Source organism: Bos indicus, chromosome 4, assembly GCF_029378745.1.
Source record: "Bos indicus isolate NIAB-ARS_2022 breed Sahiwal x Tharparkar chromosome 4, NIAB-ARS_B.indTharparkar_mat_pri_1.0, whole genome shotgun sequence".
NCBI classification, from domain to species: Eukaryota; Metazoa; Chordata; class Mammalia; order Artiodactyla; family Bovidae; genus Bos; species Bos indicus.
Window position 1 is genome coordinate 50,049,720 of NC_091763.1, and position 17,940 is coordinate 50,067,659.

General features: G+C 41.6%; 2 protein-coding genes across 2 annotated transcripts in view; one reads left to right on the forward strand and one right to left on the reverse strand.

Annotated features, from left to right (window-relative positions):
* Positions 1–3,199, forward strand: part of NME8 (NME/NM23 family member 8) — a 50,720-nt gene extending 47,521 nt beyond the window's left edge. The window contains exon 17 of the mRNA XM_070787783.1: positions 1,392–3,199. The gene's annotated coding sequence lies outside the window, so the exon portion shown is untranslated. The remainder of the gene's footprint in view (positions 1–1,391) is intronic.
* A 139-nt stretch (positions 3,200–3,338) lies between these two features.
* On the reverse strand, positions 3,339–13,664 carry SFRP4 (secreted frizzled related protein 4). Its single transcript, XM_070787785.1, has 6 exons — positions 12,945–13,664; positions 11,568–11,648; positions 11,408–11,473; positions 8,971–9,169; positions 6,370–6,433; positions 3,339–3,882 (listed from the first exon to the last, which is right to left on the reverse strand). The coding sequence occupies exons 1-6, from the start codon at positions 13,387–13,389 to the stop codon at positions 3,697–3,699; spliced, it is 1,041 nt and encodes a 346-aa protein (XP_070643886.1). The 5' UTR covers positions 13,390–13,664; the 3' UTR covers positions 3,339–3,696.
* Between the last annotated feature and the right edge of the window lie 4,276 nt (positions 13,665–17,940).

Genomic DNA, 17,940 nt, shown 5'->3' on the forward strand with positions numbered 1-17,940 from the left:
ATTTGATTGAATTCCATTTTGGTGCCTGCTTCTCTGAGTACCCAGACTAACACACATGTAATCAATAAAAGTTTTCATGTCTACCTGGCTTGCTGCTACTGCTGTTGCTAAGTCGCTTCAGTTGTGTCCGACTCTGTGCTACTCCATAGATGGCAGCCCACCAGGCTCCGCTGTCCCTGGTATTCTCCAGGCAAGAATACTGAAGTGGGTTGCCATTTCCTTCTCCAATGCATGAAAGTGAAAAGTGAAAGTGAAGTCGCTTACTCGTGTCCGACTCTTAGCGACCCCGTGGACTGCAGCCTACCAGGCTTCTCTGTCCATGGGATTTTCCAGGCAAGAGTAGTGGAGTGGGTTGGCATTGCCTTCCCTGCTACCTGGCTTAAATCCATACTATATTTCATCACTCTCTTTCTCTCTCTGGTAATATGTTTGTGCATGCATGCTAAGTCACTTGAGTCATGTCCAACTCTGTGTGACCCTATGGACTGTAGCCTCCCAGTCTCCTCTGTCCATGAGATTCTCCAGACAAGACTACTAGAGGGGGTTGCCAAGCTCTCCTCCAGGGGATCTTCCCACACACGGATGAAACCTGCATCTTGTATGTCTCCTGCATTGGCAGGTAGGTTCTTTATCACTAGTGCTACCTGGGAAGGCCTAATATGTTTACAGTATTTTCTAATTATAAAAGCAACACATGTTCATTAGACAGAGTACAAGGAAGCATTTATGGCTTGTACTCTTCTGTGCCACATTTTTTTTTCCTGGTTCTGAGAACTCAGTAACAGTAGGAAATTATTTGTGACATGAAAATCTGTCCTCCCCTCATGCCTGGGGAGCCACATTCAGAAGTCCATTCTCACAAGTTATTGACAAAATAAACTAGTCATTCATTGCCCAGCTGCCTGGAGTGTGGAGAATGTTGTCAGTTGAGGGCTCATAGATGAAAAGAGACATCAAGTTTGCAGCTCAAATTTATGTTATAAGAAGGTGAAGACAATCTTAGTGAGGAGCTGGAAAATCACTTTGATACACCTATGGGCCAAACATTCTGCAGGATGACTGACAATAGGATCAAGAACTTGCCTGGCTGGGCATCCTCCTCAGCCCAGCAATGTCCCTTAAATGAACTTATCCTCCAGGACTAACTAAGGATGTGCACGGATATTAGCTATCAAGCTGTTTGAGTTATTCAGTACATACAGTTAAATCTCTAATAACATGAAGGTCTAAGTGATGCTCACCATTGAATACCTCATGGCCACTATAAATAAGCCGGCCTGGGTTTTAGTGATGTGAGAGCTAATTCAAATAAAGGGCTGAGTGAAGAAGGCAGGTTATGAAACAGTATAATCTGTATAATAGGTTTTGTTTTTTATCATATAAATGCACAGAGGGAGACTGCAAACTGCGAGAGGAGTGACTGTCAGGAAGTGGAAATTTGGACACAGACCTACCCATAGGAACACTGTGTGACTACCAAAGCACAGATAGGAGTTATCCTGCCTCAAGCCAAGGAATGCTCAGGACTGCTGGCAACCTGCAGAAGCTAGGGAAAAGGATTTGGTAACCAAACTGATGGATGCTGAAGGAATTGGAAGTTTTCTGAAGGAAGTAGCTACAAGGTGGTGGAATCGAGGGACCCTGGGCTTGCCTCTTCTCATGAACACACCCAGACTGCAACTAACTACCAGACAATCATCAATAACAAAGACTGGAGCCTACCCCAAATGATATTCTACATCCAAAGAGAAAAACCCAACAAGAGGCAGGAAAGGTGCACCGTTATACAATCAAACCCCATCCCCCCAGGTGAGCGACTTACCTCTCATAAGTATTTAGGTGGAAACAATATTTTAAGGGAGAAAAATTTGTGGCTCTCACACAAAACGCACTTCCACCTTGTTATATTACTCTCAGTGTGGGCTGATGTTCATTTTCAACTTTTTTATAACAAACAGTGATTATCAATTAAAGTAATTAATGTACCTTATTAAGTTGTGATATGCAGTATATGATTTCAGTTAAATATTCAAAGGAAACAGTGTTTAAAATTGTCAAGCCATTTCCAAACTCTCGTTACATCATTTTGCACTTAAAAAAAGTTTTGCAGGGAGTTTTTTCATTTCCGTTGAGAGTTCTAACTCCCCTCCCCACCCTCCAAATTCCTACTATGCTAAGGAGGTAATCTAGGGTATCAATGGCTTTTCATGGACTTTCCTAGATTTCTTTAGATGCTATCCTAAATACCTGTCTGGTTTTCCTTAAGGGCCAGAGTGGTTTGTTTTTTAGACAGAAACACACATGGAGTATTTTATTGATACCTCTGTGTGGGTGTTTATATTGGATTCCTTCAGCTCTATTGCCGTGGGGTAACAGGATACAGATGAAGTTACACTTTCAGGAGGAGATGGGTGCCCATGCCAGCACTCTCATTAACGCTGTTTCTTCACTCTGCCCTGGCTTACCCACACACCTCACCTCTGTGTCCCAAAGCCTACAGAGATGAAATTAAATTATCTGTTTAATCATTGTGTGTGAATGCAACATGTAACTTACCCCTACTCTGAGAAGCAGCAACAATGGTACATCTAAAGGAGATTTTACTCTTAAGCTTTCAGTTTGTTCTTCTATATCCTTGAGTAGTGGATGGACAAGTGACTGCCACTGTCTTTTCCAAGTACGGAGCTGGTGTGTGGCAAGGGTGCCACAGCAGGCTGAAGACCAGGGGCTCTGGATCCTGACCGTCCTACCTCAGGCCCAAGGCACCCTTGGGGGCACCAGCAATCAGCAGAGAGGCTGGGCGTCAAGATACCTGGGATGTCCTGGGAAGTGAGGTGAGCATCACACCCACAGGTGTAAGATGCTTGGGGATGACTAATTGGTACCCAAATCATAGAGAAGATACAAAGTGTTTCCAGTGCTGCTTAAAGGGGCTGTAAGAAACATGCATATGAAACCAGAGCATCTCCACTGTGGCATGGTAACCAGAAAACAAGGGTCCAGACTTTGTCTGTCTGCCTTTCCCTTTTATTCATTTAGCAATACTATTGTTTTAGTTTTAGGGTTTCTAGCTGAAAACAGAGCAGAAAGGCTTCTTTGTAAAAACAAAACCCATAAAACCAGACTGATTCTGATTTTCCACATCCTACTTTTCTAGATTGTTCAAAAATCCCCTTTGATCACAAAAATTCTTCTGCAAACAGTAAAGATCTTTGAAACATTCACTCCTCTTGCTTTCCTCTTTAGAAGCATTATATTTTCAATCACATTTTGAAAAACTGCTCACATCCTAACCACCAAATAAAATAAAACATATTGTAAAAAAAAAAAATTGGGTGTTTTGTTTGTAATATGGCATTTATTTTTCAATGCACATATCAGGTCAAATTGTAAGAACAAAAGCATCTTTGCCCTTGTGGAGCTCTCACAGAGTCTGCACACAGTTTACTGTCAATACGATAAGCTTATTTGACCAGCTTTCTTATACCTTGCATACCAAAGGGCATACCTACCACTATGGTTTGTAGTGACTTAAAAAGAAAAATTGAAGCATATCATTAAGAAAAATGCTGCAAGATGTGTCTATGAAGAGGACTGTGGTTGTTAAGGCGAGGGGTGTGCGGCCTTCTAACAGGCTGTCTGGGTGATGCCTGGCCTCACTCTGAGAGGAAGTCCCCATTTCAGAAAGCAGTTAGCTCACGCTTGTTTTGGGTTTGTGCTCTTTGGAGCACTCCTAGCTTTGATGTTCTTCTTGGGGCTGGCTGGTTTGGGAGCAGGTGGCTTCCCCTTGGGCTTCGGGGCGTTACTGCGACTGGTGCGCCCTGCTGTTCGCTTCTTGTCCTGGGCTGTCCTCTGCTGTTCCTGCAGCCTCTCTTCCCACTGCTGGGAGGCAACGTGTACATGTGACCATCAAATATGTCTCACCTCTTCATGCTATTAAACTAATATCCAAAATAATGTGTATTTTCACTGTAATATACTCATCATGAGACTCATGATTACCATAGCTACTCTACCCCGTGATGATGAGCATGTATCCTGTAACAGGTGCTTTGGAAAGCACTGGATATATATGGTAATGTCTTGACATACATTTATTTCATTGAAACAACAGCCCTTCTAGGTAGACACCATTGTCATGACCGGGAAACAAGCATACTGATGTTATTTTCAGAGCCAACAAAGTCAGAGCTGGGATTCAAATTTACCAGCCTGACTCCACAGCCTAAGGCCCTTTGCTGTTGTTCAGTTGCTCAGTCATGTCCAACTCTGTGACTCCATGGACTACAGCATGCCAGGTTTCTCTGTCCTTCACTATTTTCTGGAGTTTGCTCAAACTCATGCCCATTGAGTTGGTGTTACCATCCAACCATCTCATCCTCTGTCATCCCCTTCTCCTCCTGTGAAGGCCCTAATGTATGCAATTTTTCCCATAGGCCCTGTAATGCAACTTTCCTATACAGCCAATCATTCAAAAAGGCTTTGCCAAGGCTAAAAGCAGAAATGGATACAGCCTTACTAGGAAGCTGGGATTTCTTACCACACTTATAGGTTCACCTAACTCTCTTACATCTAAAAGAAGATGGAAGCCCCACCCACATTTAGTAATCCACTCATGTGTTAGCTACCCAGAGCTGATGAGAAATGCCATTCTAGACAGTCAAGATTCCATGATAGAAAAAGAATTTACTCTTTAAATATGAAAATGTCTAAGAAAAAAAATGAAAAAGAGTCTATTTGAATAGACATTGCTTTTCATTATAACACATATGTCCCTACTTTATGTTAGAGTATAAAAATTAGACCACAACCATAGGTCAGGCAGTAAAAATACAATGAAATGAAAAATACAGTCCCCACCCTCCTAGGGCACAACTCTAGTCCTAAAATAATAAACTTATTACTGTGCATTGTTATACCATGGTGATATTTTCATATTCTTAATACTGTATTGGAGTATTTGCTGCCAAAGTGAATGACCCAGTTATGATTCTTGAAAGCTTTCTTTCCTGTCAACAATCTCAGTTTTCAAGGTGGACTTACCTTCTAGATTGATTCTTCTAATCTACTGTAGTCTTGGAAACCAAATAAGCAACTCTGCTAGAATTTTCTGTTCAGTAAGACAAAGTGTGCTCCTGAGAAGCTCATGAGTGTTTAGCTTAGATGCAGCAGCAGTGTTTGGGCCTGTTATTTAGAAAAGGACTCAGTAGAAGAGGTTGTGTTGAAACTGCCTTCTCCATGCATGCAAGCACGCTCAGTTGCTCAGTCATGTCCAACTCTTTTGTGACCCCATGGACTGTAGCCTGCCAGGTTCCTCTGTCTATGGGATTCTTCAGACAAGAATACTGGAGTGGGTTGCCATTTACTCTTCCAGGGGATCTTCCCAACCCAGGGATTGATCCCATGTCTCCTGCAGCTCCTGCACTGACAGGCGGATTCTCTACCACTGAGCTACCTGGGAAGCCCATCTTCTCCATAAATCAGTATTAATATACACTCTCCCCTTGCTCAAGAATTTTCATTCCTGCAAACTAAGAAAACACAGGCAGTTGCAGTATCTTTTCTGAACTGGGTAACACAAACTCTCCTGCATACATCTAAACATATTTTAAAGAAAAAGGATGCTTTTAAAATCCAAACCAATAACCTGATTTCTTTAGTTCTGGAATGATTTCACATCTCTGGGCAGAAAATTATTCTAACTCCTCTAACTGAGTGACCAATTTTTCTATGATGTTACCGTTAAATTATGGATTTGATCACAAAAGTATTACTTTTTGTATATGACTTATTTTGACAAAAGTCTTGAAATTATCTTAAATACAGGGAAAGAATCTTCTCTGTACAGTGACAGTGTGAATTTCAAAAGCAGATATTCACACCCACATATATCTGTATTAATACCACTGTATATTAATTCTGTTCAAGCATCTGACTGACTGCTAAACAAATTAAATATAATACAATAAAGAAAGCAATAAATAAATTTAATCTGGAAATGTTGAAAACCAGTAGATCAATATTGAATGCAACCAAATCACCTTTGAAACTGAAGAGAAACTTATGATAAAAATTCCAAATGAGAAAAGTTATTCTCTTAATTACCTATTCAAAGACAAATACTGCTACTGTTGCTGGCTCCTATCATAGCCTAGTTGGAGCTAGGTATGGCAACCCACTCCAGTATTCTTGCCTGGAGAATCCCCACGAACAGAGAAGCCTGGCGGGCTACGGTCCACAGGGTCACAAAGAGTTGGACACGACTGAGTGACTAAGCACAGCACATGATAGCCTAGAGATGAAAGAATGTGAAGAATTCCCAAATACGTGCATTTCAATCCATATCTGTGAATTCCTAATTATACTTACTATGGATCTTTTACTGAGTTGGTCTCTCCATTTTTCAACTAAACAATTTTCAAGAAGCATCATCCTGAAAAAAGTAATTTATCTTAATAAGCAATGCTAATTATGAAAGTAAAAATTTCAAAAATACAGAAGTTCAAAAATATAAAATACAAAAAATTGTAAAAACCAAAATTCTTCAATAACCATTAGCCCCACAAGTCCCCATTTATATTTTACTAATATTTTCTTTTGGTGTATTTATTTAACTAATATTTCATATTTTATTAGATCACACTGTACATTTAGATCATACTGTATATTTCCTTTCAGCATTGTATGCATTTTCTTATATACCTGAAAAATTAAAAAAATATAACTTTCCTAACTATATAAATTATAACTATGGATATCCATAATATATTTAACTATTTCTCTACAGTTGAACCTCCCTTTTGCTTAGCTATTATCATCAGCATTGCACTGAATATCACTAGTGTGCACTGGCTAATTATTTCCTTAAGATAGATTTATGAAAGCAGAAGAGTATGTATTTTTTTCTTAAGGTTTTCACTGCATAGTGCTAAATTATTTTCAAAATGGTTGAACTGTCATTTAATTCACCAACATTAAGACTAAGTAAGAATGGAATCTTGCTTTTATTTGGGTTGGAAAATTAAGGAGGTAAATATTTTAATGTTTATTTACTATTTGTACTTCTTTTAAAACTTTGTATAGACTTCATACATGCATTTCTATATTGTAGTCAATGTTTTAAATATTGATTTAGATGTAAATTTATACTTACTTTTTATAGAGTAAATCACTATCTTTTGTTATACCCATTGCAATAATTTTTTTTTTGTCTTTCTCTTTCTAAAAAAATTTTTTTTGGCTGCCTGGCACACAGGATCCTAGTTTACAGACCAGGGATTGAACCCATGCCCCCTGCAGTGGAAGTTTGGAGTCTTAACCACTGGACCTCTAGGGAAGTCCATGTCTTTCTCTTTTTATTTTTGATTTTAATATGCACAATATTGTCATCAGATATGTGCACTGACATTTTTCCTCATAATTTCTTACATTACTTTTATGTTTACAGACTACTTTATTTTTCAGGTAGTACATATTTATTTACTGAACTTTATCCTTTTTGATTAAGTTTTTAAAATATTTACTTTTTTACCCCATTTAAAATTTATTGAGTACAAAGTGAAAATACATACTATTTTCCCAAGTAAAGCTATTTGCAACATTTACTAAACAACAGTTTGATTTCTATTGATTTGCCACATCTCTTTCATAGTAGAAGTTCTTGCATGAATTATAATCTGTTGCAAGATTTTCTTCTCTGCTTTATTTATCTACATGTCTACTGTTGCACCACATGACTTGAACAAGTGTAGCTTTATACTAACTTTGCTTATGACATAAGGCATATTTTCACTCATCCTTCGATTTTCAAAATCTCCTTTACATGTCCTTAGCACTTTATTCTTCCAAATGATCATTAGCATTATTTGTGAAGACATAAATCTCAATCATCCAAAAGATGTTTACTAGGATTTTGATCAGAATTACACTATCTATAATCTAACAGGGAAAATGACACAAAGGCTGTTATTTAACTCATGTATTATCTATTCACCTGTTCAGCAATCCGGCACATCCTCAGATGTGCTAGATGCTTCTAGTACTGGAGCATATATAAGCATCATAGAGGAATGAGCCCAGAAACAGTCATTCAAAGTTCATTCATTCAATGTCTTTAGAAAGACAAGATATAAGCAGTAAAACAGCTTTAAAGCCGAAAGCACAAGAAGTGTGAAGAAGGTACTAAGTACTGATAGACTGAAGAATAAGAAAGTATTCAAGTGAAGGCAGTATCAAAAAGTGGTTTTTTTTTTGAGAAATAGAATCTTGAGCTGTATATCCAGAAGGAACAGGAACATTATTAATGGCAGAGAATCAAAAGGAAGACTTTTTAAATAAAAATGAGTAGTTTTGCTGGAGAAACGAAGTGAAGCAAGTTATGGGGCTCTTTCTGGAACCTGTGCTGAAGTGTTTGATTTTTATATTTTAAGGACTTCTTATGTTGTAAGGATATATATATAAAGATGTTATGGAAAGATAAGTGAGGAGACACACTCCCAGCTGGAGAGATGCATACAATACATGTGTGTGAGTGTATATATGTGTTTATATAATACTCAAGTAAACAAATGTAAACTAAGTGTGGAACTGTGTTTCAAATGGCCATCGTTTCTTGATTCACAATTTATTTAAAAGGTCTTAAAAGTTCATATTTGCTACAATAAGATTGATTTGAAAATAACTGGTTTTACTCAATTTATTTGCTTATAAGTTTCTGAAATCCGGTAATAAATTCTGAAATTGATTTTTAAAGAGTCCACTGAAATGCTCATATTTTCATTTTTCCTTAATTCTATTAAGAATTAAGTGATGTTTAGGATATATGATATCCCAATCAAACCATCTATTAAAACTGATTTTTTTTAAAAGCTAGTGCTTTAAAAAAAAACACACACACAAACTAGGACTTCTAAGTGGGATTCATGGTTTTCCTAAGCTGTGTGCAGTCTTTTTCTGCCCCTCTGTGCCTACCGTGAGCGCCACTCGTAACACATGATGAGAACATCTTGATGAGGCAGGATGTGTGGACACTGGCAGGAAGAATTCGTAATAAGAGGGACTTGAGTCCGAGGGATGGGTGATGAGGACTTGAAGATCTCTTTCACATCCACCACTGTCGTTACTTCATTACAGCCACTCCTCTGCACGGCTTTTATTTTTGCATGAATGACTGCAATTGAAAAATCGATTTAAGTGTTGCTGAAGCTTTGGAGAGAAATATGGATGGTGTATTCCTGCCAACTTCTGAGCCTCTCTTAAAGAATCACTCCTGTAATTATGGTCATGTCCAAGCTGCCCGAATGCAGGCAAAAATGCCCACACAATCATATGCTAAATGTAAGGCCTCCCATATTGTCAACAATGTCTTAAAAGTTCTGAATCATGCTGCAAGATAGAAAAGGAAATTCACAAGCGGGCTTACTCTGAGATCTGTCTTTGGGTCAGTGACTGCTCCACATGGGGCTACAGATAGAGTTTCAAAACAGAATCCCATGGATTCTTCTCAGCCCTAAAATTCTATAATTCTATGATGAGGGGCTTTTTTTGGGAGGGTGCAGAAGGGAACATCAGGAAATTTAGTTACATAGAAGGTTGACTAAATTTTGTAGAAATAATACTACTTTGTCTTTCTACTCTGTCCTGTAATGATTTGAAGTGAGAATCATATATTCTCAGATTCAGAAGGCACCTAAAAGTTTGTGTGGTTCAATTACCCATCTGCTGCTTGAACTGTTCCAGAGAAAGTTGTTACAGTCCTAACATTGTAATGCAGGCAGGAGTCTCTGAAGATGACTGCTCTCAATTCTTTAATTTCCCAGACTGCCAAAGCAGGGTCTGTGGTGGCCAGAGGTGGAACTGTTATTACAGATGACTGGTAATGTCACTGCGTCTTATCATGCTTGCAGTTCTGACCTCCTTGAAAGTGAAAGTGAAAGTGAAGTTGCTCAGTCGTGTCCGACTCTTTGCGACCCCATGGACTGTAGCCTATCAGGTTCCTCCGTCCATGGGATTTTCCAGGCAAGAGTGCTGGAGTGGATTGCCATTTCCTTCTCCAGGGGATGTTCCTGACCCAGGAATCGAGCCCGGGTCTCCCACATTGCGGGCAGACGCTTTACCGTCTGAGCCACCAGGGAAGCTCCTTGACCTCCTTGGTCCCTTGCTGTTACCACCTGCCATGGAGTTGTAATCAGCCTAGGATGGATCTGTCTTGGATTCCATCCTAGCAAGCTGGTTTATGAAGGAGTTGAATAATTTAAATAGAAAATAGTTTCATCATCAATGTGGTTACGAAGCAATGATGCCTCAGAGAACAGCATGACAGTGAAACTCAGACTGGACAATTAAGTAACTAAGGCTGGACGGTGCCAGACAAGGGGCTATGTGGATCAGATTAAGATGATATCTACATATAACAGGTTTAAAAAACAGTAACAAGAAGCTACTAGAAAAGACAGTGTTTTGCTTTGTTTTGTTTTTTTTGGGGGGGGGTTGAATTACCCATTTTGGCTATGTGTGGTTCTCAAATATGACAACCTAAATAAGAGGTTATTTTTTCAGACTTTTATAGTGCCATGATCTTCCTGCTTTTATGTGGGTTGTATAATACAAAGGTTCTTATGATATAAAATTTCAGTTTGAAATATGGAAAACTAAGTTACCAAATAAAACAAACATTTTTACCCAAATAGTTTCCACTATTTCAACAGAAATAATTTAAGAAACACACAAAAACCCCATGAAATAGCCCAAAAAAGTATTTTAAAGGAACACATTTTTAATTAAATTTACTTTCAAATTATGACACTAGAATTCACTGAAAACATTCAAGACGCATGATTGACTTATTTTCTGAAGAAAGTGCCAACTGGGTCTTTCAAATAAGAGAACATTTAAACTATGTTAATACTTACAGCCATAGGTCTTGTGATTAACATATTCCCACAGTTTTTTTAAAAAGTGTTTTTATAAGTAAAAAGATACGTGTGCACATCTTAATTCTTTGGTCTCTGGGCCTCAGGTCAAATCCACAGATCACTTACCCATCCTTTCCACAGCAGTGAAACTTTTTTTTCCGTCCCCTCCCACCGCTGCCCTAAGGCCCTGTGGTGAAACCATGAGAGAAGTGAGGTGATATCCTGGCTGACAGAACTTCTGGACAAATAGGACAGTTAGGATCAGGATGTCACACTTGTAATCTGATTCACAGCACTGCCCTCACCCAGGTTACTTTACTTAGTTTTTACTTGATTTACCCAGAAAAGCAAGAAATATTCATAGTTGTTATTGTGCCATCTAGGACCCACATGACTGAGAGAAATCACCAACCCGCTTTTTCACTTCATGACTAGCAGACCTGGCTGTGTCATGTGCCAAGTCCCCAAGCCAATGGATTCAGCAGATGATTTACCGTAACTGTAGTTTTTGCTTAGATACGTTGCCAGGGTTGGCTTCACCTTTTTGCACTTGCACCGGTCTAAAGAAGACAAAACAAAGGCAATGTTGAAAAAAGGTTCAGAAGTCACTCTGGAGAGAAGAAAGAGATGGAGCCTTGAGGCTAATGAACTTACCCGGGCTTAGGCGTTTACAGTCAATGTCAAGAGGCCTTTCCTGTACCATCATGTCTGGAGTGATGTCTATCCACTTAACGTCTGAAAAACACACAGGGACACATGGGTGTGGTCAGTGATTCCAGCTGGAGTAAGGAATCATCTGGAGACACTGACTAACACGACAGCACACACAAACACACACAAATCCTAAACAGCAAAAATTATATGTGATTGTCAACTACTTCTTCCATATAGACTCTTTGGGCTTAGGAAAGAAGACTTATGGCTGAGACTGTTTATCCAGAACAAACTAAAGTGAAGGCACATCCATTTAAACAGGTTGATACATACAGCCAACCTGGATTTATCCAACATTTATCCAACCTGGATAAATTATGTCATTCCCTCCTAAATCTATTTTAAAATGTTGATTTTCCAAGTTGACAGTTTACACTAATCAAAATAACCAGAATAGTCCTCAATTCCCACCTCACATTTTGCAGAAACAATCCAGAGCTACCCCCTAAAGAAGCATAACCCTGTATCAGTTCTATAATTAAAGAAATACATTTTTTTTTAAACTGAATTAGAGAGGAGCTTAAATTTCCCCCCCTTCACTTCACTTCTCCACCTCCACGTTTTGGGCAAGGCTCTGAGATATAACTTCAGAAACGACACTAAAGCAACACCATAATTTCTTTAAATGTGTAGCAACTTGAGTCAGGGATAAAAGGAGGCAAAAATATTCTTAGGTTTTATTTCAAGAAGTGGATTTAAACCTGCCTCTTCTTCCTAGAAAAGCAACAAAAAGACTAAAGAGAAAAGAAGGAAGTGGTGGTTGAGTTCGAGTTAACTAAGATGCCACAGACGCTGGCATTGGGTCAAAGACCATGAAACAGACATCACAGTTTTCCAGGGCAACTAAATTTATAAACTGTACTCCTGGTGGGAAGTGACTAGTACTGCTTTTTCAGAAAGAGCTTTCAAGAACTCACGTTAAGTGGAGAATCCTGGTAGGAGTGTTTTATTTATTAAATGATATTTAAAAAGTGCTGAAAGTAGGTTCAGACCCAACTGTCACTGCTATTACTATTTTATTACTACAAAGAAAAAATTCTCTAGTGTCACCTATCTAAGAAAAATCGCCCATCCCTCTTTATGGGGACATGGTGTTTTTTAGCTCCTGAAATTCCTGTGGAGAAAGCAGACTTTTCCAGAAGTTAAGTCACCAGCCCTTCCCACCTCCTCCAATTCACCTAAGAAGAATGGGGGACTGCCCGACCACCCACTGACAGCTGTCGGGTTCTCATGTGGCAGTGACAGTCCAGAGTGCCCCCTCAACCGCCCCCGCCCCCCCCCCCCCCCCCACCACCTTTGTCCTTCCCCAAGTCTCACCGTCAGGGAGGTCAGTGACGATGGCCTCAGGCGAGATGCACACACCCCGGTCGTAGACAGGCAGCTCATCGCAGGCCAGGCTCTCAGGCCAGCTGTGGTTGTACATCTTCATGAGGGGCTCGCAGTCATCACGCGCGCGCTGGCACACCGACTTGCACGGCTTAATGGGGTCGTGCAGGAACTCCAGGGTGCAGATGGGCGCGTACATGGCACAGAGGAAGAAGCGTAGCACCGCGCTGCAGTTCACGTCCACCAGCTCCTCGTACTGCTCGATGGCCAGGATGGCGTTCTCCTGCGTGCTGTGGTGCAGGTGATTGGGCATCCGCGTGATGTTCCAGGGCATGTGCCGGCACATCGGGATGCGCACCGCCTCGCAGGGCGCGCCGCGCACGCCCAGCGCCAGGCGCAGCCACAGGCACAGCGCGGTCAGGATGGAGAGGAGCATGGTACTGCCCTCCCGCGCCGCCACCCCAGTAGACAGAATGGGCCCCCTAGTCTTTCTCTCTCCCTTCACGAAGGAAGAGGTGCTTTAGGGCACAGGGGATGTGCTCTACCCAAACTCCCGTGGGCAGCAGTGCGCGGCCTCTGGGGCCGGCCGAGGGTATCCGCAGTCCGGCGCGCGCGGCACCAGTAGTTCCAGCCCTCAGCCTCCCAGGCGCGAACCCGCCCTGGCAATTCCAGTCCCCGGCCCGGCAGCTCCGAGCGCAGCCAACCCCGGCCATTGCCGGACCTATTTATCCCGACACCTCCCCTGACGTGGGCTCGGAACGCTCCCTTGGCAGCTGCAGGCTCGGCGCGGGCTCCCCGTCGGCCGCCCCACCCCCCAGCCCTCTCTTGCAGAAGTGGTGACATCATCTCCTCCGGGCCGCAACCCAGGGCTTGAATCCTGCATTCCCCCAAAGTCCCTCCTTTTTAGTCTGGCCAGTCCTTTTTCTTCAAACCAAGAAAAAGAGCCTCTGGCAGTCGTTTTGGATACCGGATCCAAGAAGGTGCAAGATACGATTTCAAGAGAGGGAAGGACCGTCTTTCGAATCAAAGCTGAACTTTGCGCCCTCTGCCTTTTGGGTTCCCCAACTGTGAAGTTGGAGGGAAATGGGAACTTCTGCTGCTCTTTACCTCTTAAACGTACTTGCTTTCTCCAGTAGGGGGCATGAGAAGCGCCGAGCGGTGAGACGTGTGGGACCAGGAGAGTGCAATTGGAACAGGATGGACACATTATATAAGCAAACCGCCCCCTCCCGGCCCTGAGTTGTATGGAATTTGTTTTTGTGATTACTGTCGTGGCTAGTAGACATTACTTTGGGCTCAGGCTTTTTTTTCCAGAATGGCCTTTGAGCTGTACCTGCTCCAGGAAAAGAACTGACCGAAGGTGTCACAGCATCTTCCAGTTTGAGAAATGTCTTCCGTCTAACATTTCTCCCTCTTTCTCCTACTCCTTGTTCCTCTTTTCAACTTGAACGAAAGCAGAAAGCCAAGACGACTTTGATATCACAATCTGAAAGATTTTTTTCCTCCTTTATGCCAAGTGATTTCCAATGCAGCTAACATCTTGATTTACTTGGAAACTGTTATTTAATGAAGTAAGAAGCTGTGTACCATGGAGATCAATGATGTATGTTTTGTTCTTTCTTTTATCTTATTTTTTTATTCGGACAGGTAGTAGAATCCACTGCTGGCTTAGCTATCCCCAGAAAAGGGAGGCTTTATTCTTCCAAGTATACACTGATTTGCAAGCAGTAAGATTTCTGGTATATGATATTTTCTTAGGGCATTAGAATATGAAAGCATGTTATCTGAATGGTAATCTTCATGGTTTAGTTGGAAATCTGAACTTAAGGCAGACATTGATTTTCTCTCCAAAGCTTAGATAACAGAATTAGTTTAGTTTTGATTCTGATTGGGACTGAAGATTAAAATAGCCCAATAAAGGAAAAGCACAGCTGATGTTTACTGAGCATGTACAATGCACTTGATGTGTAAATGCATTACCTTATTTATTTTTTCTGGGTACATGAATCAAACATGGTTAGTTGAAAAGGTAAATGAGACAAACACATTTCAGGATTCAACCAAGGAGTCCAGTTTTATTTATGGGAAGCCCAGGGTAACCAAATACAGCAGGGCCCATCTAGAGAGGTATCTTTTTTTCTGTAGAAAACCAAGCTTCAAATGCCAGTGCAGGCTAGTGAAATAGAAAGCAAACAGGATAGCCCAGATGAGATCTCAAGCTGTTTTCAGTATTAGATTCTAGTAGGTCTAAACTCTGGTTTAGTGAAAATGAGTTTCAGCCCAAGTTCCTACCAGGGAAGAAGATACAGTTTTGAGAATGAACTGGGCTCCCTGCCTTTTCCTAGGAATCAGCTGAGGAGGGCAAACTTGGGGAGGACTCAAACTTCTACAGCTAGTTTGAACCTGCTGCATTAGTTTAGCTCTGCAAGTACCAAGTCATGACATTTCAGGTATTTCCTTGATGTTCTCAGATGGAATGTCCATTAAGAAAGGGAGGGGAAAAGCTGAGAACCCTTCTCCATAAAGCTCCTTGCTTACCCGATTAGGTCTGTTGGTAGTTTGGCTTTAGTGTTCCTAGGAGAGGGTGGCAGCATTGAGGAATTCATCTGGAGAGTGTGACAACCAGCCTCCCTCTTCTTGCCTGGCTTTTAGCACTCAATCCATTACCCCATACTTGACATTGATTTGCCAAAATCTCATGTAACTGGGGAAGTTCCCCTGGTCAGTGGCTTCTCTCTGGTGGCTCCTCTTCAGTCTCCTCCAGGGCCTGCTTCCCTGCCCATCCTTTCAATGTCGGGAGTTCTCTAGGGCTCCATCCTCAGCCCTCTTCTCACTCTCTACACTCCCCACTGCTCCAGGTTGTCTCAATCGCAGCACTAGTGTCAAAAGCGCTGGATAATTCTTTTTTGAGTGAGCCATGGGAGCTGGGGTGGGGAGGGTTGTCCTGCACACTGTGGGTAATTTAGTAGTGTCTTTGGTCTCCTCCCACTAGATGCCAGGGCCAGCTTGCCCTCTATCCCATTGTAATAGTCAAAATGTCTCTAGATATTGCCAACTGTCCCCTGGGAGACAAAACCACCATGAGTGGGAAACCACTCTTCTACTGTCCTTTCTGGGTTCAGTGACCAACTAAATGCCAATGGCTTCCAAATCCAGACCCCTAGGCCTGCTGGGCTTCCCAGATGGCCCTAGTAATAAAGAACCTGCCTTCCTGAAGGAGACATAAGAGATGTGGGTTTGATCCCTGGGTCAGGAAGGTCTTCTGAAGTGGGAAATTGCAACCCACTGCAGTATTCTTGCCTGGAGAATCCCATGGACAGAGGAGCCTGGCAGGCTATAGTCCATAGGGTCACACAGACATGCCTTAAGTGACTTAGCAGGCACGCATGCAAGCTTGCTGGTCTCTGGAAATGTTTATCCAATTGTCCCCTGGGTATTTCCATCTGTATATCCCATAGTCATCACAAAATCAGCCAATCCTAAACTGAATTTATCTTCTCTCACTCAGGACTGAACTTCCAGTGATCCAAACCACTTAGAGGAAGTGGTCTTCCTCCAGGTCTATCCTTTTCTCTAGTCCCCAACTCTTCCATCCTCTGCATTGCTACTACTAAGGTGTTAACTCAGACAGTAGCTCTTGTCTAGATTGTGACAGCATCTTCCTCTTCCCCCTGCCCTCTGCCTTGCCCTGCCATTCTCCACACTGACCTGGGGGAGCTTCCTAAGACTTCTACTTGACGACACTCTCCCTAGCTTTACATTTATGGTTGGCTCCAAAACTTTGGAATTAATAATAAATCCTTAAAAGGATTTTCAAGGCCCTGAGTGATCTGGCCTCAGATTACCATCTGCCTCATACTTGATCCCCCAAATCGTACTCATTTCCTCTTGCCCCGCATCTGTCTCTCATTCAGGAATGCTCTCTCCCACGTTCACCTGCCTCACTCTTCATCCTTGAAAAGCATGTCAGGTGAAAAGACTATATAAACTTTGAAAACAAGGTGGTTTTTTTGTTTTTGTTTTTAATTAATTTATTAGTTTAATTGGAGGCTAATTACTTTACAATATTGTAGTGGTTTTTTGCCATACATTGACATGAGTCAGCCATGGGTGTACATGTGTTCCCCATCCTGAACGCCCCCCACCACCTCCCTCCCCATCCCATCCTTCAGGGTCACCCCGGTGCACCAGCCCTGAGCACCCTGTCTCATGCATCGAACCTGGACTGGTCATCTGTTTCACGTATGATAATATACATGTTTCAATGCTATTCTCTCAAATCATCCCACCCTCACCTTTTGTTTTTTAAACAGTTGCTTTTTATCGAGTCCATACTACAGATTCTAACCTTACACAGACATAAACCATAAACCCAGTTAATGTTGTTCTTAACGACACTAAACTTCCAGACACCAACGTGTAGGTCTGTGGTATTGTCAGGTGATGGCTGAGGAGATGGGTCTCACTGCAGATGTGGCCACCAGGCGTGTTCCTGAGTCCTCAGCCCAAGAGCAAAGGCATAGTGTCTAGTCCCACAGTGTCTAGGGTCTAGACTAGTCCCCATAGTGTCTAGTCCCACAGGCTCTCTACTGGCTGCCAAATGGCCATAATGAATGACTGATGTCATTTCTACAGGAAGAGACCCTTTTTTCTACTTTTAATTTGGAGTTAGCAGGTGGTAATTTTGATAAACTCAGCCATGGCCACAGGACTGGAAAAGGTCAGTTTTCATTCCCATTCCAAAGAAAGGTAATGTCAAAGAATGTTTAAACTACTTACTGTACAATTGCACTCATTTCACATGTTGGCAAGATTATGCTCAAAATCCTTCAAGCTAGTCTTCAGTAGTAAGTGAACTCAGAACTTCCACATGTACATGCTAGATTTAGAAAAGACAGAGGAACCAGAGATCAAACTGTATCATAGAAAAAGCAAGACAACTCCAGAAAAACATCTACTTCTGCTTCATTGACTATGCTAAAACTTT